Here is a 21,429-nt window from a genome sequence, read left to right on the forward strand (position 1 = left end):
GGTTCCTAAATTGGCCCTCAGGTATCAAAACTTTGAGAACCCCTGGGTTAGGGTTAAGTTGGTTTCTTTGCACATGTAAAGGGCTGTGGACTGTTTTTCCACTTGGTCAAATGAAAAAAAATGACAAACTCAAATCATTACGATGCTGCTGTGTTTGTTTAACTCACATTTAAGTACAGAGTTGGATTCAATTTGACCAATTTATTTGACTTTTTCAGGTCTTCCACTCCTAAAACTTCAATCCCAACTTCCTCCGCTGTTGTGGGAACGAGACGTGTAGCTCAGATCCACTGTCTGGTGATCAAATAGCACATTTATTATAACACAACAACTCTATATTTGTTTGGTTGAAGTGGCCCTTTAATCATTTTAATAGTCAGCTGTTTGACACATGCTTAGAGAAACTCCTGGAAAAGCCAGGTTTAGGTAATTGGCCCAGTAATTATCGGTTGTAAACTTAATGTAGTGTATTGTACACACACACACACACACACACCGTTATTGTATGTATAACTACTATTCATAACTCTGTGTGTGCACGTGTGTGTGTGTGTGTGTGTGTGTGTGTGTGTGTGTGTGTGTGTGTGTGTGTACACTCACACGAGCACATGCTTAGGTTGCTGTATTTATATGTACAGTTGTCTAAATGTGTCTTATCGGTGTGTGTGTGCGTGCGTGCGTGCGTGTGTGTGTGTGTGTGTGTGTGTGTGTGTGTGTGTGTGTGTATGTGTGTGTGTGTATGTGTGTGTGTTTTTACAGGAAGCTAAAAATTGCTGCTCTCATCACCTTCTCGCAGAAGAGGTTTTTTTATAGACTCGCATTAAAATACAGAGATATCCAGACGTGTGACTTTGGCGGAGACGATACATTCCTGACTGACTGTTTTTGTTTGCTTGTCTGACCTTGGTACAATGCCTCTCTATCTCTCTCTCTCTCTATCGTGTGTGTGTGTGTGTGTGTGTGTCCTTCCCTAATAAGAGCAAATGGAAAACATCAGAGAAGTCTTGTCGTTCTATAAATATCTGCTGGTGTTTGGTGTGTGTGTGTGTGTGTGTGCGTGTGTGTGTGTGTGTGTGAGATTGTGCATCTGTCTGAGTATGTGTGTTCCACTGCTGGCTGCAGATAGTCATGCTCATATTTAGAATTTATTTTTTATATATATATATATAGAGAGAGAGAGAGAGAGAGAGACCAAAATCTAAAAGTGTGAAGTGCAGCTTTAATCTTAACTACAATATGTGATGTGTGGGTGATTACATGGCAAAAAAACCAAAAAAAAAACAGTATAAGTGACTAGTAAATAATTGAACATGTGGGGCAGTAGCTGATGATTGTTTTCTTAATAGATTTTAATAAATCGTTTCATAATCAAAGGTTATTTGCCGCCACCAACCAGCCCAGACTCACGCGGCATACAGTGTGTAGACGAAACTTAAGACCTTTTAAAAAGTCTTTAAAGTGTAGTATATGTAAACGGTATAACTGCAGCAGAGAATGGGGTTTTATTTATTCTTTTTAACACCCACTCAGTTGAAAGACGACTGGATACAGGTTCGGAAAAAACCTTTTAACGTGTGAATAAATAGTGTCGTCACAGTAGAATTCTTCTACCACAAACTGCCCATGGTTTGATCTCGGTTTATTCAACAGAGACAGTGTCTACACACACACACACACAATACATTTACAGAATGCACAACAGCATTCTAACACAAATTGTGCTGCACACAGGGCAACTTAAAGGTCCCATATTATCCAAAATCAACTTTTTAATCATTTAAATCCTTATATTTGGGACTCTGGAAGTCAGCAAAGTGTGAAAAAAGATGACTCACTCATGTTTTTTTGGTCCTCGTCAGTCTAAGTACAGGAGATGAAATGCGCGATGTTGACTTCCGCGCTCATTAGGACGTCACAGTGTTCTAAATTCCTGGAATTGTTGTCTAAGTCAGCGTAAAGTTCTATTCTTGGCTCCACAGTGCAGCAGTTCTACACAAACTTCCAGCCTCAGAGGATTTATCTGTCCAGTGGATACATGTTATATATGACGGCAATGTGCCTGCTAGAGCCTGCAAATGATCACTTTTCCAAATGCTAACTATGCTGTTAGCTCCCAGTAGCCTCTGTGGCTGATGTCATTTCCTGTTCCTTAAGTTTCGTTTTACTTTTTTTTTTAAGGTGGACCTAAAGAGATACTACTAAACAGAGCGTTCTGAACAGGGCTGTTTTGGCAGAGTGATTGAACTGCTGTGGTGCTTCGTCCTTATGGTATTTTGACCAAAGCATGTCACAGACATGTTCATTAGGACACCAGGGAACTAGTTTAACTTGGAGAAATAGGGTATAATATGTCCCCTTTGAACTTAAACTTCACTGTTCCCTGCAGGTGAGCCTGGACGCCCGGGTTCGCGAGGTGATCAACCGGAAGATGCAAGACCCGACGCCTCACACGTTCGAAGACGCCCAGCTGCAGATCTACACTCTGATGCACAGGGACTCCTACCCACGTTTCCTCTCCTCCAACATCTACAAGTCGCTCGTTCACGGCGGCTCGCGCACCTCGTCTGAATCCTAGTCCCGCCTCCTCATCCTCCGTTTCCGATCCCATACACTTAAAGGACTGGTGCCAGATCAGTTCACCTCCCGGTCCAAAATATTTTCAAAAAAATAATCCTCCTTGGTTCACTTCGCCTTTTTTCTCTTTTCTCTAAATGAAGTACTGCCAAGACTTTCCCTTTTTCATCATTCTTTCACGTCTCATGTCCTATGTGTTAGTGCTGTTGCCAAGACACCACCTGTCTTCTCTTTTCTCCTCATCTCATTCCATTCTTTTTTTTCCCTTTGACATTAACTCTTACTTGTAGCCTGTGTTCTCTGCTTTTACCACCATAAGACGCAACTCATGACATCGAATTTTAAGGCCAAAACAAATATACATTTCAACCAGAAGTGTAGTTGTAAGTTAAATATGAATATAAATGCGTAACAAGCCAACTTTTTTGATCAGCTTGACATAAAAAATATGACTTAAAGTCCACTTATTAGCTTGTTTTTTCCCCCAATAATTTTAATTCTGTCTCACAGCAGATGCTTTTCACACTTCTGACATGATGCCACCTGCAGAGGGAAGACTCTCAGGTATATATGGTTTAAATATTTTTAGGGCAAATTAAATAAGTAAGTACCATTTTTAGGCACATCTTAAATCTCCTCTTGCTCAGTTTAAGGGGTTTAGATCTTCAGAATGTCACGGTCATGTCAAGTTCTTTTTCTTTTTTTTACCATTTCACGTGTGAAGAGTCGACCAATCCGTCTTCAGCTGTCATACCAAGTTCATGAAACTGTTTAAACGACTCACATTTTGAACGTCATGGCTTTGTTTGATCAATATTCTGGTCCTCCGGTCGCTCCTGCAGTGCTGTCACAGCCTGGCTGGATTAAAGCAAATGACCAAGTATAACTCAAGTAATATAAGTTTGATTGTTTATGTTGAGCGAGTGTTTCAAAGGAACGAAAACCATCACACACCCATCAGACTACATTAATACGTTATATTAAGTTTATATTACTAAAAGTTGAGCATGAACCTGATGCATAAACCTGACTCAATTTATAAATGGGATATTTTCTAGCTTTAATAATTCATTTTTCACCTCCTGTTATCTCTGTCTCTCAATCCCCACTGTCCACTCATTCTTCCCTCATCTTCCAGCGTTCCGTTTTTTCACCTCGACATTGACTCACGAATGGAGAAGGAAGTGATGACGGATGTGAAAAGTAGTATCTCATCTACTGTTACGTGAAGATGACCCGTTTCACTTTGGGAGCGTTTTCGTACATTTCAAACGGGGGAGAAATATTCTTCTGTGCCATGGATTCTTAAGAGGATGATTTTTAACCGATGATGCCACTCAGCTTTGAGAGCCAACACAAGGGTGGACGTCCCCTGACCTCCGGCCACCTCATCCGCCTTGTTTTCCATCCCTCAGCTGCCTCTGCTGACAGAGGGCAGCAAAAAAAAAAAAAAAAGAAGATGGTCGCTGTCTCACTTCCTTTCTTTTCTTCTCTTTCAACTGGAAAAAAACAGGGTGCTCCCGCTACAAACTTGGTTGTTTTCTTTTTCGTTGTTTATTTCTCCACCCTTGTTTGCTGGATTAATCGTTACACTCACTGTGGTAAACAAACGGATGAATGGATGGATGTCACTTCCTTCCGACTACTGATTTACAAACAAACAAGACATCTATTTTTGAAGAGAAAACTCTATACGGAACATTTTAATTATGTTGAGTTTTTGTTTTGTTTTTGTTTATTCATTTGTATGTTTCTCCCCATTTGCTCCTATTCCTGGATAAATATATATATATTTTTTTTTTTTTTTTTTTTGATTCCTCTGAGGCTGTACTGAATCCCACCCGACGCGACATCACAGACACTGCAATAAAACACTGGAGTTTATAAAAGAAAAGACAGAAACATGAACATTCACATGCACACAATTACAACAATGGTGTTACTATACTTCCTAGGACCTTTCAGTCACCGACCAACGCAGACAATACTTAACTTTGACTTTTGGGGCCAAAGCTAGTAATTAATATCAATTTAGCAGTTATTTCTAAATGAAGAGCTGATTATATTATAGTTTAAACATTGGTTTCTTAGCTTAACACAAATTCAAAAGTGTTTTTTGGGCTCTAAAATGAGCCAGTTATCAAAAATATAATACAGTCTAGTGTGGTTTAATTATTATTCTATTACTAAGATATTGAAAGTGTATGATTAGTTTATCAACATAAAGAGTATGTATACATATATTTATACATATAATATATGTATATATATATATATATATATATATACATATAATATATATAAGCATAAAAAGTACGCAAACATTAAATTATTGGTTCGGTGGATGAAGTGAATCTCATTATTTAATTATATTTTTTTGTGTTTTAGTCATTTTTAAACGTCACAAACCATGAATTTATTCTCTTTTTTTTTCCCAGCTACAAACACAGCAAGTGCAAATGTTTGTTGTTTTTTTTGTCAGTTCCTACATAAAAAGAAAGGGGTTGAAAATCTTCACTATGTGTTAATAATAATAATAAGTGTTTTGAAACGGGTCTAAGTTGACCTAACAAGTATAGTAATACAAACACATACATACACACACACACACACACACACTCTGACCCGGGGTTGGCCTACCTGGGCACTGCTGCTGCTGCTGACCTCTGCCTCTGTGACCTCTCACCTTTGACCTAACCACTGTCTGTCACCCTCTCCGGTGCCTGCTCCTGAGTGGCAGCAGGAGATGTGTGGTTGGTCAATTCAGGGATGGGGGGGGAAATCCAGGTGCAAAAAAAAAAAATAATAAAATAAAATACATATATGAAGAAGGTACTTCTATTATTTGAGAGAGGATGCCTCCTACACCCTGTGCTTCATGGGAAATGTAGGATAAGGAAAATGTTTGTAGTTCTATGCGGAGGCAGAGGCAACATTTAAAGAGAGAGAGAGAGAAAAAAAAAAAGGAGATGCCTACGTCTTACCCAGACTTGTCACTCAGAATGCATTTATCTTAGTATTGTTAATGTTATTTATTTTATATTTTGTTAAAACTGTGATTTTAATTGTACATATATAAACGGAAACTCTTGAAAATCCAACGAGAAGGTGGCTTCGTTTGTTTGGTGTTTGTGTGAACTTTTGTCTTATTCAACATGCACCCTGAAACCTGATGTAAGCTAAATGGAACTCAGCCATCATCATTCATTTGCACCTGTGCTTTTCCCTATAGTGCAGGCTGTTAAAATGACTCCACATGCAGAAACAGGTGCAGCATAGATGTATCATTATTAAAAACTAGTTATATTCACACACTGTACACGCTGATATTTGCCGAGCCGATGTACAATAAAGATGTCAACATAATCCAATAGGAAAAAGAGACATGAGCGAATGACGAAACAAACACAAACAGTTCAGATGTCACTCGAACGCTCCCTGTCACAGTTGACTGAGCCACTTCCTGCTTCGCCTGTGCTGTGTGTGCACACAATGCAGTTTTGCACAAATGAACAGGTGCACTCACTTTTATCTCCAAATAAATTGGTTTGGGTTACATTTGGCACAAACTGTTTTCTTTCTTCCCGTCCCTTGTGTCACGAGAGCTAATCGGCAAAGATTTATTTTAGCAAGCGGCTCAGTGAGCGCACTGTTACCGCACACGCGGGCTGAGTTAGTAAAAACCAGTTTTATTCCTTGCAGGAAGCAGCTGGTTGTTTGGAGTGGTAGAGGCAGTTTGTTTTTTTTTCCTTCTTACTGAGGTAAACCCTAACCTGCAGTAAGCCCCTGCAGCTCCTCCCACACTGTAACCACTATGTCAACATGAGAGACATCAACAGTGGGGAAGTAAACTCTCAGCAGGATCACACTTCCACACATGTTCAAGTTAAATATGCACGTCCCACTGAGACAAAGGTTGTCTCAGATGCAATTTAGCAGTGAAAGGAGAAAGTCCCTGATTTGTCACTTGCTGCTTCCCATCCATTACCACTGTGCTCCAGGGCTGTGGCCCTTTACTCGTCTGTTTATGGTGCACTAGATGCGTGGATCATTACTAAGGCCGCATCCCATTTCTCCCCCTTTCCACTTGGTTTAGAGTGCCCTCAACCGTAAAATTCCCCTCGCTGAGGGAAGTGGCTTCCCTAATGGAATTGGGACACCACTATATGCAAATTAGCGTAGTGAACGTCACGAACGTGCTAACCTTCTACGTCACACAGCGTGCTACTATTTTTGTTCAGGAAAATAGCCTCGGGAGATAGCCGCTAGCTAGCTAGTTAGCTAGCTGCATTCATAAATCGTCAGTTATTTTCTGACCTTAGTGTTCAAAGCTCAACGGTCCTATGGACGTATATCCGACCAACATATTCCAACACATTTCGACATTGTAATGTGCGAAAAAAATGTACTTCAAACTAAATTGTTCCTCTGCAGATGTGGCCGCTGAATTCGCAAAGCATCATGGGTATGTTCATCTTCCGCTTCGTTTTAAGCCCGCGTCAGAGCTCACTACATTTTGAGGGCAAAATCACACTCCACCTTGCTCCCCCACTACACGAGAACGCGCAAAAATTAGGGTTAGGGCAAATATTTAGGGTTGGGAAGGTATTGGGACGGGGCCTTTTATTATCATGTAAAGGCCCAGTGCGTGGATTAGATCACTTACTCCTCTGTTTCCTCAGTAAGTCAGGGAACTAAGTGGCACATACGGGGTCGTACCTATGTTCCCCGGGTCCTATGTTCCTAGTTTTTCCCAAAAAAGGTCCACTTTGTATGTGACAGGGGAACATAGGACCCTTTTTTTGAAAAAGGGTAGGGTTAGGATTAGGGTTAGAGAAAGGTTCCTATGTTCCCCGGTCACATACAAAGCGGGGGGAACATAGGACCCGGGGAACATAGGTACGGTCTCGCACATACACATAGCAACACTTTCACAAATCGCTCCTCGGCTTCAGTTTTCTTCCTTCTTTTTCGTTGGCTAAAGGTACAGTGGGAGTCATATTGAACGCCCCGAACAAATGAATTGGATCGCGATGCATCAATCAAGCTGCCATCTGCCCATCCCCCCCCCCCCCCCATGAGCGTGTTCGCGCACTAAACGCGCATGCTAGGAAAACAACGCCAGAGCTTATGCTAGCTTGCTAAATCCAACGAGACACTTGCAGCAAAGGCGCCAACAACAGGTGTTTGTCGTAAAGCGGGAGACAGATTTTGGGAACGTTACGGCCAAGAAAAAAGGGCTGATGCAGAGCGACCCAAGACCAAGGGAGTGAACGTCGGCGCTGCGTTTGAACGGTGGCGGCAACTGAAAGCGCAGAAAGGGCTGCGAAGTGACGCCATGGTGGCGCTGTATCTACTGGACGGGTAGACTTTATGTATTTGTGTACTTTTGAGAGTATTTGTTGTTTTTTTATCATCACGTTGTCATTTGAACAAGTGTCCAAAAACCTTCTCCGCGCCACCGAAAAGTACCGAAAAGTTAGCGATGCTAACTATTTGTTTGCGGCGGGAAGTCTGAAGAAATGGGCTTGGACTTTTGAATTTAAAATGTAGCCTGCTCTAACTGTCTTTAAGCTTAAAAAAAATGTTGTTGTTTTTTTTGTTATATTTTTTGCCCCCCAATATAAATAGCTTATTATTATTAAAATGAGCACTTTTAGCGTTTGTTCTTGGAGACACAAGGGAGACAGCGGTAAAATAAGCCGAGTGCTAAGTGACCCAAACTTCTACCTCATAACATGGAAGTGCTGTTTGAACATGAACTGAGCAGAGACACAGCTGCTGCATTTGACTTTCAGTGTTGATACTCCCAACAATCAGTTCCTCAAGGAAACCAACACACACACACACACACACACACACACACACACACACACACACACACACACACACACACACACACACACACACACACAACACACAATACACACACCTATTTGTCTGGTCTTTTTCCACAGTTCATCTGTTTGTGTTTGGAACTAATTCTCCGTGACACACACACACACACACACACACACACATACCTACATATATACATATATACTGTGTATACACCCGCACCCACAATACTAGTGTTTTACAACATTTGTGGGGACCCACCGTTGACATAATACATTCATACAACAACTCTAATTTAACAGCTTGCTTAAACCTAAACCTAAAATTTACTCCTAAGGTTAAAAATCTAATTTGTGGGGGCCCAGTATTTTTGATCCTCACAAATCTAAACGACTTTAGCAGTTTGGTGGGGATCAGGTTGATACTACATACTCCTCATAAGTACTACTGTTGGTTTACATATACCGACACTTTAACATCTTCCAAAAATGTCCCCCCAAAAGTTGCAGATAATTTTGTATGTGCACAAATTATCCTTCTTTCCATTTCTTTTAGTTGGATCATGAATGTTATTAGCCATTGTTTTTTCTGATAAGCTATAGACCCATTTAAAAAAAAAAAAGCATCTCCTCCACTTTGTTTCCACAGTTAGGTGCTAAGTTTATTTGTATCGATTCGTTTTTAAATACGCGTTTATTGAGGAAAAAAATTATTTGCCAAGATCAACAACAACAACAACACTAAATCCTGCCTGACTATTAGTGAGTACACCTGCCTTTAAGAATCATGACTGAAACCACAAAGGTAATGTGTATATTATTATTTAAAAATTCAAATAAACTTTCCCTTTTATATTCAAGCTCACAATCGGCTAATGTTACGACCTCGGGGTCGTTGCGTGAGATGGGTTACAGGTGTGCATGTTTAAGCGAGTGACAGGTGTGTGTGTGTGTGTGTGTGTGTGAGAGAGTCTCGTTGGATTCTGGGAGCTGATTGGTTCTGCACAGGAAGCTCCGTTATAAGAGGCCTGATGATCGCAGCGGCAGCGAGCTTCATTGAACTGCTCACAGCCACAGGGTTAGGGTTAGACATTTTGTTGAATGAAACCTTTGAAATTGTTTGTTGAGTGTGTTGTTGTTGCTAGTAGTTCCTTTGGAGTTGGGATCAGGTTTTCCCCTCGGCTTTGGTCGTAACAGCTGATCATCGTCTGAGTTAATTATACATGCTGGAAACCACATTTGATCCAACTGCTGGTTTGCAGCATGAAGCTCAGATCAACAAACGAGGCAGTTCCCTTTTCGGTCAGATCCACTCTGTCAGTGTTTTGTCCGCTCTCCGCCATCCAAGAAGAGGGAGACCTTGTTAGAAGCCATAGTCATCCCGGTGTCTCTCCACCCTCCTCATGGAAAGAGCGCATGCTGTGTTTCCACAACAAACACAAGAGGAGCTTCTTCCTGCTCCTTGTTTTCTCACCACTTTTCGTCACCTTTGCGAAACATGTTCGCAACAACGCCAGCGTCGTTGGGGAAAACTTGAGATGACTAACCCCTAACCCTTCTAGCGGGGAGGGGGTTTGAATCAATAATTTATTCTTGTGTATTAAAATAAAATGAGAGAGGCATTTAATCCCGATCATGAATCTCTTATCTCTGTTGGAGACATGGTCACATGTCAAAGTGAAGAAGCAGCAGTAAGAAAAAAATACCAGGACTATGAAAGTGAAGCAACTAAAAGGAATTCAGCCATCACTTATTTTATTATTCGGCCTCGACACGGAAAAATGTCTGCCATGAAAAGGACCTGTTGTTGAGAAATACTTCATATATATATATATTCACCTGAAGCCTTTCTGCATGGACTTTGCACATTCTCCCCATGAGTGTGTGTGTGGGTTTTCTCCCACAGTCCATTAATATTCAAATTTGAGGATTAGGCAGATTGGACACTCTAAATTGAGTGGATTGTTGTGTGTCCAAGTGATGGACTGGTGAACTGTCCAGGGTGTACCCCCGCTTATCGCCCTATGTCAGCTGAGATTGGCACAGCACCCTCTGCAATCCTTATGTGGGGATAAAGCAGTAGACAATGGATGGATGCCTCTATTGTTTTTGCTATGACATATGAAAGTACCTGTTGTTGAAAACTTACTGGATTTGTAAAAAAAAAAAAAACACTTTTGTCTTTCAAACTAAGTTAGAATAACAACTGGAATAGGTTTCTTAGATTCACCTGAAGTCTTTCTGCCTGGAGTTTGCATGTTCTCCCCATGTTGTTGTTTTCTTCCCAGTTTCTTGTGTTTCCTCCCACAGTTCATAAACATATGGAGATTTAGGGGATTAGGCAAATTGGACACTCTAAATTGACCCTTTGTTGGACTGGCGACCTGTCTTTCACCTTATATCAGAACCAAACTTAAAGGTCCCATATTATGCAAAATCAACTTTATAATCATTTAAATACTTATATTTGGGAGGTCCTATCAGTCGCCAAAGTGTGAAAAAAGATGACTATCTCATGTACTTGTGGTCCTCCTCAGTCTAAAGGCCACATTATACTTCTCCGACTGCGTATGCGTTATCCGTCTGGTCGACGGACACGCGCTGCAATTTCCCACCCGATCAGTAGGGGTCGCTGCGCAAGGTTGTTCTGCTTCAGGCTACAGTGAGCAATGGCGTCCGAGAAAGAAAGAGAGAGAAAGACTGTTGTTGTTGAAACAGTGGCCGTTTCTCACTTTCCTGTGTGACGGAACGCAGTTTTAAGATAATTTGAGGCGAGAAATTGGCCATTTAGAGTCTAAACATGTGCTGTGTGTGTTAAGATATGACGTATTTATAGTTTGGCAGCGGCGTTATCGGCGGGGATCAGCTCCGCGTCTGTAGACGCTCAGTGCTCACTGTGAGCCGGCACAGAGCAGCTTAGCTCGGCCTGTCCTGAGGACCAATCGCAGCTCTTGCCGTCTCCGTTGTCCCTTGTCTCGTGGAGCTCCGCTTTGTCCGTAAAACCCACGAGAGTGCTGGCGAGGGCAACAGCATCTTAAAATCCGTGAAAAGTTCCATTCTTGGCTCCACAGTGCAGCACAGAGTTCTACACAAACTTCCAGCCTCAGAGGATTTATCTGTCCAGTGGATACATGTTATATATGACAGCAATGTGCCTGCTCGAGCCTGCAAAATGATCACTTTTCCAAATGCTAACAGCTGTTAGCTCACAGTAGCCTCTGTGTCTGATGTCATTTCCTGTCCCTTAAGTTTCGTTTTGCTAAAACATCACATTGGTCACCATGTAGTGAACACATGGACCAATGTGTAAATGGCATTGCTGGCCTGATGCCACTTATCAAGTGAAAATAGTGATAGACACAGAGCGACGCGGTGTTTCATTCAAAAGCAACTTTAATAGAAATGTCAATGGCAAAATGTGTGGTAGCAAACATGGCAAAGAAAGGCACATCCACTGTTTCCACAAAGGCCTAATGTGTGATACAAATCTGCATTAAAGCTTCATCTAGCGTAAGAAATTAAATTATGAGTGTTCCGTACAAAACAACTGAAAACCAATAGACAACATGAGCTGGCTTTTTTTTTTTTCTTCTCTCCAAATATATTACAACCTTTAGTTTTAAATATAAAACAAAACTATACAGAAGGAGAAAAAAAATAAATACAAATCCTAATTCAACCCACTTGAGTTAGTTTGCTTCACAATGGGGTTATAATTATGTATAAATGCACACGGGTCGTCTTCAACAGAACTGAAAGAAAGAAAGAAAGAACGATTATTATTATTGTTAATAATATTTTTACACTCTTTTACAATGAACAGTGAAAACAACTTAATATGAGCTCAATCAGCAAAAGTCTGGTGTTAAAGGAGCCTGAAGGTGTGGGGGAGAGTTCAGTCAGACCACTGTGGATCCTTCAATACAATGACTAAAAACACTGGCACACACACACACACGCAGAGGCAGGGACGACAAAAATGGAGAGCTGGGAAATCTCAACACATTTATAATAACTTGCGTCTCTCGCGTGTACACGTGTCTACATTTTTATTTTAAAATGCACATCCTTAAACACACTTCCTCAAACATTAAGTGCTTGTTGTCACCAGACCTGTTTGTTACTATAGTCACTTCCCAGTCACTCCTGCAACACAAGTCCTGATTTTATAACCACAAATGTCACCTCAGTATGATACACACTTACTTACAAACACACACTAAACTAAATGCACTTTTATTCACTGATTTCTCTGTTTAAAAAACATCGTTTAAAAAAAATCTTTGAAAGTTTCACCATGTGCACTTGTCTCCACCCAGTGTTTTTAGAGTGACGAACCAACAAAACAGATTGCCCACAAACCAGGTACTTCACCTTGACCTAGAGCCAAATAAGGGAAGGGATAGAAAAAAAACAACAACAAGGAAACGGAGTAAATGTGGAGAGAAAGAAAGGGGGGGAGGGGGGAGGGGGGAGAGGTATAACATGTAAACAAGAGCAGATATTTGGAGCAGGAGGACGGAAGAAACACAAGGAGATGAGATTGAGAGAAACAAAAAGGAACGGCAACAAAACACAATCGATGAACAAACGTGTAAAAAGTGGGATGAAATGCCGAACAGAAGATAAGGAACAGGGTGGACATTTAAAAAAAAAAAGGGAACCAGGAGTTTTCACTGAAGTTGAGCACAAAGCTGAGGCTGTGGGGGGGAAAAACTGAACTACAGTCTCTGCTGCCATCTTGTGGCTAAGAAATACTACTGACGATCAAACTCGAGAGGGAACATTGACTTGTTTTGTGATGCTGCTTTCCTCACATTCCCTAAAAGCCCTAATCATGCATTATTGATAATGACATTTCTTTACCTTCCATCTGTTTCCGCAACTATTGCACAACACAAAGGTTGTCATGGGCTCATCGGCACTGCGAATCTGCACCTGCAACACACAACCACACACACACACGCAGAAAGTTTGATCAACTTTTTTTTTTTTGGCAGATCGTTCACTTTGTGTGTGTTCGTGTGTGCATCTCTACCTGCGTGTACGAGCAGCTCTTTCCGTGACACTTGTTGCAGATGAACATGTCCGTCTCGGTTCCTCCGACCTTTGAAAGCTGATGCTCTCTGATGGACTCTTTGGTCAAAGCCTCTCGGATCTGCTTTAGCTCTGCACTCGCCATGTCCTACACGAACACACACACACACACACACACACGAACAAACACAGACACACTTTTAAATAGTTCTTCTGCCCTTGGAGTCATTCCAACACTGTAGTACCAGTGACTGAATGAAACAAAGATCAGTTTACAGACAGACTCTTGTTCCAAGTATCTCAAGAATGTGACCACGTGCGTGACCACCTCAAATCAATTAACAATTAGTGTGCGACTGCTTTCATAACATAAGGCTGTAATGACTTTGACCAAGTCAGAGTTCTAAATATATTTATAAAGGAAATGCCTCAGGGACATTCTGAAAAACGTCACATTCATCAATTGGGGAAGGACAAACGGCAGCTGTTTCAAGTGTGAAGGCAAACAAACATAATGAGGTCTTTCATTCGTGCACGTACTCGAACCACGACTGTGTAAGAACTGACCTCGGCGCTCATGGAGGCGATGCGTTGAGGGGAAATGTTCCCGCAGAGGACGTTGCGCCGCAGGTCGGGATTCTTCTGGTCCTTCAAATTTGAGACGCGGCTCCGTAGACGGGATTTATACTTCACGTCGGTGCACTTAAACTCCTGGAATATCTGTGAGCAGGACGCGCAGTCAAAGAGCCAATAACGCACATCGATGACACGCGTCACAAATGTAACATTACGTACTTAATCATAGGGGGTAATGGTGACTTAAGGCGGGGTTTTATATTGGATTTGTACACTAGGTAATAATGGTCATTTGATTGCATTGTGGGTAAATGCATGATGTAAACTTCGGGATCAATGTAAAAGATCTATTTTTGTGCCACTGAGTCATCAATTCATCCATGGCATCCTACTTTTGAATTTTCCCTTGTTGGCTCCACATTAAAAGGTCATGGATGACCATCGATGACATCGTTCTGACCAGCAGTGCACAACTGTGCAAAGTAATAACAGCGACAGTGTGAGCGTGATCGTGACGTGAAAAGGATATGTTCCTCGATTTGTGCTGCGAGGTGTGCGCAGTCGACTCCAATGGTCTTGTGGTCGTCTGAAATAAACACAAACACAAACACAGACACTCTTGTGATTCAACTACACCGCAAAGTGAAGGAAACCGTGAGTTAAAATGAACGGCCTGGTAACAAACGTGTAAGATTTTAGATAGAAAGATTCTCTTCCAGCGAAGAGAAATGTTCAATTATTTATCCTTTGGAGCTTTAAGATCTAGCAGTGTTGTGAAAATAGACATTTCCTCACCGTCAGTCTGCAGCGCGGCCACCAGCAGCTCTCGACTCTTGTTCCTGACACTGTCGGCGGTGACGGGGGCCGGCGGGAAGGTCATGAACCGAGCTGGAGCGGCGGTGGTGGCCGTGGGCGTGGTTGGCGGCGTCTCCCCAGACTTCGTACAGCTGAGAAGCGGAAGGAAGAGGAGAGGGTGATGAAGACATCGGGTTGTTACGTCTGTCAGTCCTTAACAATGACCTCATCCGTTGAACAAAAAGTGACAGACCTTTTCTCGCTGCTGCCGGAGTCTTTGGAGGTGGACGATGACCTCGCGGGAGAGCCGTCGTTCTTCTTCTTCTCCTCCTCAGACTTCCGCTCTGAACCATCTGTGTGAGATCACACACACACACACACACACACACACACACACACACACACACACACACACACACACACACACACACACACACACACACACACACACACACACACACACACACACACACACACACACACACACACACACACACACACACACACACACACACACACACACACACACACACACACACACACACACACACACACACACACAGAGGACTGGGTATCAAACTTCTACATTTTTGTGTTATTGACTCGGGTATCGGACTTCCTCTGTATCACCCAATCATGAAAATATCAATTGAAGATGGGGCTTGTGTGTGTGTGTGTGTGTGTGTTCTTGTACTTGCGGCATACTGAGGACCAGTGAGGGTTTTTAACCAACAAAGTGAGGTCATTTTTACGGAGTGAGGACATTTTGGTCGGTCCTCACTTTGTTTTCATTGAAATCACTTCCTGAGGTTGCTATAACCTGCTGTACTCAATTTGTCAAAAAAGAAAAAAAAAAAAAAAATTTGGACGACAGAATGTTTTTGTCAAATTGTTGGCCAAAAAATGTTGGGTCACTTTTTTTTTTCAAATTTTGGGTCAATTTTTTTTTCAAATTTTGGGTAAAATATTGTTTTCAAATGTTGGGTCAACTTTTTTTTTCACATTTTGGGTCAATTTTTTTTTTATTTTGGGTCAAAACATTTTTTTACATTTTGGACGACATAGTATAGTATGACGTTTTTGTCAAATTTTGGACGAAACATTTTTGTTGATGTATGAAATTTTTGTAAAATTTTGGACCAAAATTTTTTTTTTTTTTAAATCGAAAAACTTTTCCAGCCCTTTTTGCTCTGTGGCTCCACCTGTAGACATGTTATGGTACTGCAACCGGTAGTTCTTTGTAGATGTCATTCATGAAGTAGATATTTGTAATTGTGTTGATTTATAAAGTGGAAATGCTGGTCCTCAGTATGCAGTAAGTACAAGAATGTGTGTGTGTGTGTATGTGGGTGTGTGTGTGTGTGTGCGCGCTCTGTAGTAGTATCGTTCAGGAAAGTCCAGGTATCAGTATCAATACTGTATCAGAAAATCAGTAATATAAGCCCAAGAAAGTGCAGTTGTTAACTTTTATCATGACAGTATGAGGAGAGAACAGTTTCATTTGATGATTTAATAATAAAAAACACAATTTTTTGATACTGTAATGACTAAAGAAGTCATTTAATTACATTTACACGCAGTTACACTTGTGTCGATACCCAAAAGATGCCCTCGCTCTCTCATTAACTCATTAAACACGGCTTCTCACAAAGACGAACGACGGCACACAAACACACATACACACCCAGCAGCTTCTTCCAGGACTTGATGAGAGCTTTGGCAAGAGTCTGAACCTCTTCGTCTGAACTCTGTTTCCTCACTGCGTTCACCGACATCCCAATTCTGGTGGACTGCAGACAGACAGAGAGAGAGAGAGAGAGAGAGAGAGAGAGGTCAGAGACAATGCAGGAAAAGCAAGTTATCCATGCAGAGAAAACGTCTATCTCAGTTCTGCCTCATCATCTAGGACACTGTCAAGTTTAAAGTACCGTGTGTTAATAGACAAGATGGTGTCCAAAGCTCTGGTCTAGATTCCTCTGGGATCCCCCCCCTCCCGTCCCCGATGCAGTTTCTATTACCAAAATTATCCTGGCTTAGCATAATTTGACATTAACATAACTTGTTACAGTAAATTATAAAGCGGGGGTAAAGGACAAAGCAGTACAAGATTTAAAGCTGATCTTTTACACAAAGTAGCACTTGGTCTCATATTTGGCTAATCGTAGCTTCACCGTTTGTGAACCTTGTGTTCAGTTAGCTGTAAATTATTTTAAGAGCAATAAATATTAATCTCATGATAAAAACAAAATGATTATTACAAAACGGGGGCTTTTATTCTGAAAATAATGCTTTTCATGTTGTAATTTGTGTTCGACTTCCTGTCCTGCTCGTCATCCGGCAAAAAATAGAACACAGGCATTCAGTGGAATCCCTGGTTCAAACACACAGCTCGAGTAAAGACATTACATAGTTATTTTTAGGTCAATTCAATTACATGCAATTAATTCCATTTGTTTCAAGTTCAAGTCAATGCGTAAGTTAAGTCAAGTTTGACCCAGATATGATAATTATTTTTTACCCCTAATGTCAGGCTGAGTTTGTGGTGTGGCAATGACACGGCAGAGGGTCAAACTTCATTACCTGCAGGGTCTCCAGAGACATCTTCATGTTCTTCAGTTCCCTCAGCAGGTCCAGAGCACCATCCTGTAATCAAATCGATACATAAGTAATTCATTATTTAAAGTCTGTACCCTTCAGAGGTGCGAATGGGACGGGGTGCACGCTGCAGCACGCTCAAACCTACAAAGTTAAAAAGATAGAGCCTAGAAACACATCACACCGTCTGTAGTAAATAACCACACGGGCAAGCTGAGGGCACAGTGAGTGAGAGTGCAGCCCCGGCCTGAGATCCACTCTGAATCTGTCAGAAACAGAAGCCAGTGATGTATGAATGAATGAATGTAAGGAACAAATCTGCACCTGGGCACTTGGCTGTGTGAAGAAAATCCTATAAATCGCATGCTTCGCTATGCGTTAAAAAATCAGCCAAAGCATTTCAGCCGAATCGTGTTTGGGCTGATTTTGGTAGAACAACATTTGTTGCACAGTTGGGGAATGATGTCTTTGAAATGACTCGGCACAAAAATGTGTTGTTACCAGCTTCATGGTTCATAAATGGTCATTAATATATACATATATATATGTACATATACATACATATACACATACATACATACATATGTGTGTATATGTATATGTATGTATATGTGGGTATGTGTATATGTATGTATATGTGTGTATATATATATTTATGTATATATATATACACATATACATACATACATATACACATACATACATATATATGTGTGTATATGTATATGTATGTGTATGTATATGTGTGTATGTGTATATGTATGTATATGTGTGTATATATATATATTTATGTATATATATATACACATATACATATATATATATATATATATACATATACACATATATATATATATATATATACACATATACATACATATATATATACATATACATACATATACATATATATATACACACATATATACACATACATATATATATATACACACACACACACACAACCTCCACTATATTACATCGTCTATGGTTGTAAAAAACAGCTGAATGAATGAATGAGTGAATGAATGAAAGGCAATGCACCCCAAAAAGACCGAAAAAGAGGGGTAACTGGTAATTATAAGGGAAATTTTTGTTATAAGGCGTACTCTGTATGTCTACAGTACTCTAATACCATGGTTCTCAAACTGTGGTAGGTGTACCATCAGTGGTACATAGAAAATACTCTTCTACTGTGTATACGAGGGTATGTGATTGTAGTGGAGCTGAGGAATTGAAAAGAAAGTGAAATAAATAACTAAATAATACTAATACATTAAATACTAATTATCAGAGTGACTATACCTCTTGCTCCATCTTAATTTCATCTCACTATACCAGTGTGTGAAGTATATGTAGGGAAGAGGAGGATGTATCTATGATATAACTTTACAGTATTAGTACGATTCCCTGTACTAATACTACACTGTGGTTCAATGAAGTGTGTCAAACAGTCCCCACACGTCAGCTCTGCTCACAGACAGCGGCGCCTCTGCATTCCAGAAAGATGTTTTCCTAGAAAACAAAGTGACCTGTGACCCGAACATAATCCACATCCTTCAAGAGTTTTCAGTGGGGTTTTTATTTTATCATTCACTCAAACATATATTGTAGTGGGTTGACATTCGACGTATTTGTTTGTCTTTGAATATCTAATGTTAAAATGTTCTTAATAAACTCAAGCTTTGAGTTACAGATTTATCCAAGTGCTTTTTTTGTTTGTTTTTCCAATTTCAGTAGTTGTCAAAACCATTTAGTGTCAATGTAACGCTGAACTGTCTCATTTAAAACACAACTAAATGAATAAATAAAACTGCAGTTTGTGTGTTAAGTGTATTTTTATTTCCGTCAGGGTGTGATAAATGGTTTAGTTGCTTTGTTTGTTGATATAACATTCACTAAACGATAAAGTGCCAGTTTGTGATTATGTGTCAAAGCCAACAAATTACATTATATTGTAATATATTACAGTATCTCATAGTGTCAAAAACTATTGTCAAAATTTAAAAAAAAAATGTAGCTATAAGAAAAAAAAAAATGAGGCACTTCCGTTTGAGGCACTTCCGTTTACTTTAGATAACATTATAACACAACTAAATAACAAAGATAACACAACTAACTAAATGAATAAATAAAACTGCAGTTTGTGTTTTAAGTGTATTTTTATTTACTTCAGGGTGTCAGAAATTGTTTAGTTGCTTTGTTTGTAGATATTACATGAACTAAACGATAAAGTGCCAGTTTGTGATTATGTTTCAAAGTCAACATGATATTGCAATATATTACATTATATCATAGTGTCAAAAACTATTTAAAAAATAGAGCTATAAGAAAAGACAGTACATTAAAAAAAAATAGGCACTTCCGTTTTCTTTAGATAACATTTTAAAGCTTCTTGATCAATTAAAACATGAAATATTCATGTGTCTTTTAACATCTCATCACTTTTTACCTGCATAAAAACAATTTCAATGACATATGGAGCTGTAGTTAAAAACCTAAAGGTGAATAAAATTGATTCCAGGTGTCCAATCACTGCTGTGATTTATGAGCACACACACACACACACACACACACACACACACACACACACACACACACACACACACACACACACACACACACACACCAGCAGCAGCAGCAGCATCAGTGATGTTTCTGGTTGTCTCCTCATTTTTCAGCATAAAGACGCTCTTAAACCGTTTCAGCGGTGAGCTTCAGTCAAACAGCCTCGGTGTTTCCAGCATTTTCCCTCCTCTTTTCAGCAGTTAAAGGTAAAAACAAACAAAACAAAAAAAAAAGCTCATCATCAGCTGATGGCGTTTTTTCTGCGGATGCAGCAAGTGTTGGCGCCACTCACCGTGTTCTTCTTATGCACCATTTTATCCAGCTTTTTGGCGATGTCCTCCACTTCCTGATTCTTAGCCATTTTGAGCGGTTTCCTCTGCGACACTTGTGCTCGTGAGCAGCGGAGTTAAACCTCCACCTTAGGGGAAGAAAAACTCTCCCGCTCTCCACCTTTCTTCCTCTCTCCCTCTCTCAGTCTCTCTCTCTCTCTCTCCTCTCCACCAGACGCTGCCTGTGTCGTTTGTTGTGGTGTGGACACCGTTGCATGCTGGGAGTCGTAGTTTAAACATTCAAGCTGGTTGAACACTGAACAAGTGTACTATGTACTATGTTTTCCTATGTTTAGGAAAAAAAAAATAACATTACACTACTGTTTGAAAGTTAAAGGTCCAGTGAGCAACATTTAGAAGGGTTTATTGGTGGGAATGTACAATATATAATAACGTCTGTTTACAGTGTGACTTATTTGTATTTATTTACTTGGAATAAGCCTCTTATATCGTATTCCCACTGAACTAGAACTTGTTAAACCCAGGATTAAAGTAATTTTTTTTAAACTTGGCTTTGGCTCTGATGCACATTCCCCCAGATCACCAGGGCCTCCAATAGTGTGTGGAGAAAAAAATAATTATTTAACATATTTAAGAAATGTACATATATTTAGATAGTGTTTATTTTGTAATTTGCTAATTTATTGCATGTTTACACATCTGTTCTAAGTTTTTTTTTAAACAAAAACATAGTCATTCAACTGGTTCACTTCACATTCAACAAGTAATTCAAGTTCATCATCACCTTAGTGATTCACTTTTATACAATAGTATTATTAGTGGTTTGGTGTAAATACTACAACTATAATTCATGCACTTTATGGTGTTACTTTTGTATCAATAATAGTAATTTATTAATTCATTACAATATTTTGTATACTAGGTAAAATTAAGAATAAACTTAAAATCACTATGATGCTGCTGTGTTTGTTTGACCCGTTTTTTATTTGTTTATTTTATTTTTACTCATAAAACCTGACAAACACAGTAGAGCAGTGTGCATGGGGCTTTTATTTTCTCTGAAGGAAGTGACTTTGACGCCAACTTTTTGTCAATTTTAATGTATTTTTCTTCAATCCCAACTTCCTCTGTTGTTATTGGGAATGAGAATAACACAT

At 40.0% G+C, this 21,429-nt stretch overlaps 2 protein-coding genes across 2 annotated transcripts in view; one reads left to right on the forward strand and one right to left on the reverse strand.

Annotated features, from left to right (window-relative positions):
• Positions 1–2,575, forward strand: part of rgs19 (regulator of G protein signaling 19) — a gene marked incomplete at both ends in the record, with an annotated part of 29,915 nt that extends 27,340 nt beyond the window's left edge. The window contains one exon of the mRNA XM_083895290.1: positions 2,387–2,575. Within this exon, the coding sequence (XP_083751416.1) occupies positions 2,387–2,575 (189 nt within the window). The remainder of the gene's footprint in view (positions 1–2,386) is intronic.
• A 9,572-nt stretch (positions 2,576–12,147) lies between these two features.
• On the reverse strand, positions 12,148–20,343 carry tcea2 (transcription elongation factor A (SII), 2; the record flags this gene model as incomplete). The annotated part of the gene is made up of 10 exons (XM_083894515.1): positions 12,148–12,163; positions 13,278–13,349; positions 13,450–13,596; positions 14,016–14,168; positions 14,552–14,610; positions 14,820–14,971; positions 15,073–15,172; positions 16,504–16,609; positions 17,400–17,462; positions 20,275–20,343. 10 exons carry the CDS (start codon positions 20,341–20,343, stop codon positions 12,155–12,157), a joined length of 930 nt encoding a protein of 309 aa, XP_083750641.1. The 3' UTR covers positions 12,148–12,154.
• Between the last annotated feature and the right edge of the window lie 1,086 nt (positions 20,344–21,429).

Source organism: Microchirus variegatus (assembly GCF_963457635.1).
Source record: "Microchirus variegatus genome assembly, chromosome: 9".
Classification (NCBI taxonomy): Eukaryota; Metazoa; Chordata; class Actinopteri; order Pleuronectiformes; family Soleidae; genus Microchirus; species Microchirus variegatus.